Source organism: Antrostomus carolinensis, unplaced genomic scaffold (assembly GCF_000700745.2).
Source record: "Antrostomus carolinensis isolate BGI_N321 unplaced genomic scaffold, ASM70074v2 scaffold51403, whole genome shotgun sequence".
Taxonomy (NCBI): Eukaryota; Metazoa; Chordata; class Aves; order Caprimulgiformes; family Caprimulgidae; genus Antrostomus; species Antrostomus carolinensis.
In genome coordinates this window covers 765-4,967 of record NW_010306871.1, presented here as the reverse complement: position 1 = coordinate 4,967, position 4,203 = coordinate 765, and the positions used below count along the sequence as shown (strand labels likewise).

At 47.7% G+C, this 4,203-nt stretch overlaps 1 protein-coding gene across 1 annotated transcript; it reads left to right on the top strand.

Annotated features, from left to right (window-relative positions):
* Positions 1-324: 324 nt before the first annotated feature.
* On the top strand, positions 325-3,834 carry RHOU (ras homolog family member U; the record flags this gene model as incomplete). Its single annotated transcript, XM_010165245.1, has 2 exons — positions 325-415; positions 3,379-3,834. Coding segments are annotated over 2 exons (547 nt in total), but the record flags the coding sequence as incomplete, so codon positions are not given.
* Positions 3,835-4,203: the final 369 nt, after the last annotated feature.

Sequence of the window (4,203 nt, the reverse complement as noted above, 5' to 3'; positions counted from 1 at the left end):
AACTAAGCCCCTTGTAGCAGAAAAAGGAGGCGGATCCCCCGGCTGGCTCTGCCCGCTGCCAGCTGAGGTTGGTGCGGTCACTCCCTGCCTCCTGTCTTGCAGTGCAGTGAATCGGAAAGCCCTGAAGGGTTTGTGCGTGCCCAGGTGTTAGCGATAGGCTCGCTCCCAGCTCTGTTAAGTTGTTAAATCTAAACTAATTTTAGAGAAGACTGTGCGAGTCGAGTAAAAAAAAAAAGAATTTTTTTTTTACTTTATTTTTTTGTTGTGGGTTTTGTTTTTTTTTTTTTCCCTAATGGAAAACATATAACGTTGGACTCACCACAGTTTCCCCCCTCCCTCCTCCTTTCTCTCCAAAGCTGTCGTGTCTGTCGATGGCAAGCCGGTGAGACTTCAGCTCTGCGACACAGCTGGTCAGGTCAGTGAAGCCACTTATTTGATTTAAGTGACAGCGGGAGGGGAGAAGTTGTTGCACAAAGTAGTCCTGCTAATGACTTCATGGATTTGAAAGGATTCCCAGTGTTTGATCATCTTATTAAACTGCTATCATTTTCACTGCTGCTTAACCCACTGCTTTACCGGGTGTCTGCTGAAGGGTGGGGGATGTACTGTGCCTCCATATAGGGGCTGAGCACAGGCTGCTGCGCTGCTGGCTCAAGCTGCTGCTCTGCTTAGCCTGACTAGAAAGGCCGAACATATTGGAGATTCAAGGGCCACCTGGTTTTCTCTTTGAGCCGTTGTCACTGTCTGAGTTTTGCTAAGTAACTGTGCGTTTAAGAATTATGGTGTTTGGGATGTACACATGCAAAGCACCCGCAGCTGTAGGTGTGCACCGACTGTGTTTTTGAAAGGGCAGAAGCTTAAGGGAGAAAAAAATCCTATTGAGTGTTGTCCATGGAGACTTCATGTTTGCCATTGCCACCTCCTTAAAAAGTGCTGCTGCTCCAAAGCCAAGGTTTCCTGCAGTCTTAGGTCCTGAGGGATTGAGAGTGGCTGATTCCTCTCAGCTCCTAGTTAGCCTGGTACATAAAAAGAACCCATTTCTTAACATCTTATATTTTCTGCAGGTCCCTGCCTTGTGCTACCTTGAGTGGTGTGCAACACTGCTAGCCAGGGCTTGCGTCTGGACAGCCAAACGTAGCAAAAACTATTTTGCTTCCTAGCTGTCTTTTGAAGGCAAGTGGGAGTTAGGCTTCCATGCATCTTTGTGGATCTGGGTCTACACCTTCACTGAAACCATGCTGAAAAATCTCAGTGGCCTTAACATACAAACCTATTTAGATGAGTTGTAACTGGGTGCCCTACTTAGGAAAGGGGTTTGAAGGGCTGTGCAGTCCTAGACAGCAGTGTAGGACTCCCATGTGCCCTACAAACCCAAGCTAAAATCTTAAAAGCAGCCTTCTGTGGGTAACAATACAAAGTAGAACAGCAGAACTGTCCCATGATTTCATGCCTTGCTGAAGGGATGGGGTGGTACCTCCACAGCCTTGGCTGTACATGTTCATCTGCAGAGTGTGGCAGGTGAAATTGCCAGCAGCTGACAGCCTGTGAACAGGCAGCGCCCTTGGAAACGTGGCTGCAAGCTTCAGGAGGGACAGGCAGGGCCAGTCAGAAGTTGTCCCAACAAAAGTACCTAGCTGGATACTTTGGTAAAACGGTGCTGCTGAGAGGGCTGCTGAAATCTGCACCAAAAAAACCCACTCCAGGCAGAGGGAAGTTGTATTTCAGCATCTCCAGCCCAAAGAGGTGTAGAGTCCCTGAAGGTCATGTACCTACCATTGAAACTTCAGGAGTGTGCCTGGAATGTAAAGGGCACTATTTCATCCAGATAGAAACCCTTAAGATCTGGGTTTGGCTTTCAAACACATTGAATCGAGCCCTTTTGAGATTTATCACGTAGCAAGAAGGGGCAATTACATGGCGAGGTGCCTTTCTCTAACCGTCCCTGTCATTTGGAGTGGCAGCTCTCAGCAAATGTGGGGTTTCTCTTGAGCCAAGCACTGAGAGCCTGATTTCTTCTGAGGCTTAATCTGAGAATCAAGAGAGCTAATGAAGCTTGCTTTCTTGACTTGTGTCTTATAAATCGCTGCCTCTCTCCGAGATACTGCTGGAAGAAATTAATTCAAGCGAAACGAGACTTCTGAGGCTTCCAAGGGGCTTTAAACTGTGTATCCTGGGCCTCCAGAGGCTTTAAAGCAAAATTTCACATCTCAAAAATTAACATGGGACTTGAAATTCAGCAGTAAACTGCTGCTACCAGCGAGATGTTCTTAGCTGTGTGTGTTCTTTGCACTTTCAGTTCAGAGCTTTTGAGAACATGGTCCGTTTTAATTAAAATGTCACTGCTGCTGAGGCAAATCCTACCTGTTCAGGCTGCTAGTGTTACCCTGCTTTTATCCTGCTGTCAGCATAAAAGCAGCCTGCCTGGAGTTAACCCTTGCTTCTTGCTGCATTCCACGCTGAGGATCAGCACGCCTTTGTGTTACTATGAGATGTTTGGCTTTCTGGTGGCTAGTTCCTGAAGCTGAAAAAGGGCTTTGCTGGAGTTTGCACTGAAAGGAAAAAAACCAAAACAAAACGAGACCAGAAAGGTATCGCTGGGAGGCCTGTTTGCAGTTTGTTTGATGTGGCATGGGTGGGAGGGAAAGGTAAAGCTCTTACTCTATGCCATTGGCATGTTAAGCCTGCACATTGTGAGTCCTTATTGCTGCCATCAGATTTAAATCCCTGGGCACAATGGCAGGGAAATTATTCCCATATCCTGTAGGATGTTGTTAAATAGTCATCAGTTTAAAAGCTTGTTCCCAGAAAGGTATTGTCTGCTCTGCTCTTGCCTGTATCTGGAGGTAGGGGTGTTGGCAGAGCAGCTTTGAGGTACAAGGGTGCTTCTCATCAGAGCGGCTCACTGAGTCACCCCTGTGAGAGGTGGACCAGTAGAAAGTACCTTCTCCCTCCCATACTTTGATTTTTGGCTTCGTTGCTTGAGTGCTGTAACCTGCTTCCTGTGGCATTGCTCCTTTGCTGAAACAGGGCAGAGGACCTGTGTGCGAAGAGTGAAGCATTTAAACACTTGAAACAAGCTGCAGCATTAGTCAGAAAATCTCAGCTACATGGGGAAGCCACCACCTTTGTCCCACATGCACGATGGTGGCAGGGTGCCTGCTGGCTCGCAGCCAGGAGACCTCAGGCTGGGTACGGGTGACTTCTGCTCATAACACACCTTGTCAGGTGGTGTGGGTGCTTGTGTTGAGGTGCCTCTCCAGATGGCAGCAGCAGGTGATCCTCAACTTCCCCAAAGGTCAGCGACAGGCTAGAGCTGGGTGTCTACTGGGGCTAATGTGCTCTTTCTGTTGGGTGCTAATGCGGTTTCGTTCCATGCAGGATGAATTCGACAAGCTCAGGCCTCTGTGCTACACCAACACGGACATCTTCTTGCTGTGCTTCAGTGTGGTGAGCCCCTCGTCCTTCCAGAACGTGAGTGAGAAGTGGGTTCCCGAAATCCGATGCCACTGTCCCAAGGCGCCCATTATCCTGGTTGGGACTCAGTCGGACCTCCGGGAGGATGTCAAAGTTCTCATCGAGCTGGACAAGTGCAAAGAAAAGCCAGTCTCGGAGGAGGCTGCGAAGCTCTGTGCAGAGGAAATAAAAGCCGCGTCCTACATCGAGTGCTCTGCTTTGACTCAGAAAAACCTCAAGGAGGTCTTTGATGCGGCCATTGTGGCTGGTATTCAGTACTCTGATACCCAGCAGCAACCAAAGAAATCCAAGTGTAGGACTCCAGACAAGATGAAAAACCTCTCCAAATCCTGGTGGAAAAAATACTGCTGTTTTGTATAGGGGTTGCAAGGACCTGTGTGCTGCTTTGAGGAAATCAAATAGAAGCTATATTAGCTGAATTCTCATTCTGTGTCGTCCCGAGTGTATAATGTAGATCTGTATGTATGTGTATATGTTGTTACTGGATATCTCAGTTGCCCTTTTGAGGGTAGCAGAAGGATTCTTAGTTAAATAATTTCTATAAATCAGGTTTGGCATCCAGTTTTTGACTAAAACCTCTCATTAAGGAAGAAGAGCACCATGTGTCTGTGAAGGTAGAAGGATTTGTCCAAAGGATTCAACTTCTTGTGTTATAAGGTGTATGCGATGGGGAGGAGCATGCCAGAAGCCTTTGCTGACAGGGCTTCCCAGGAGGAATGCGTGAGCTGC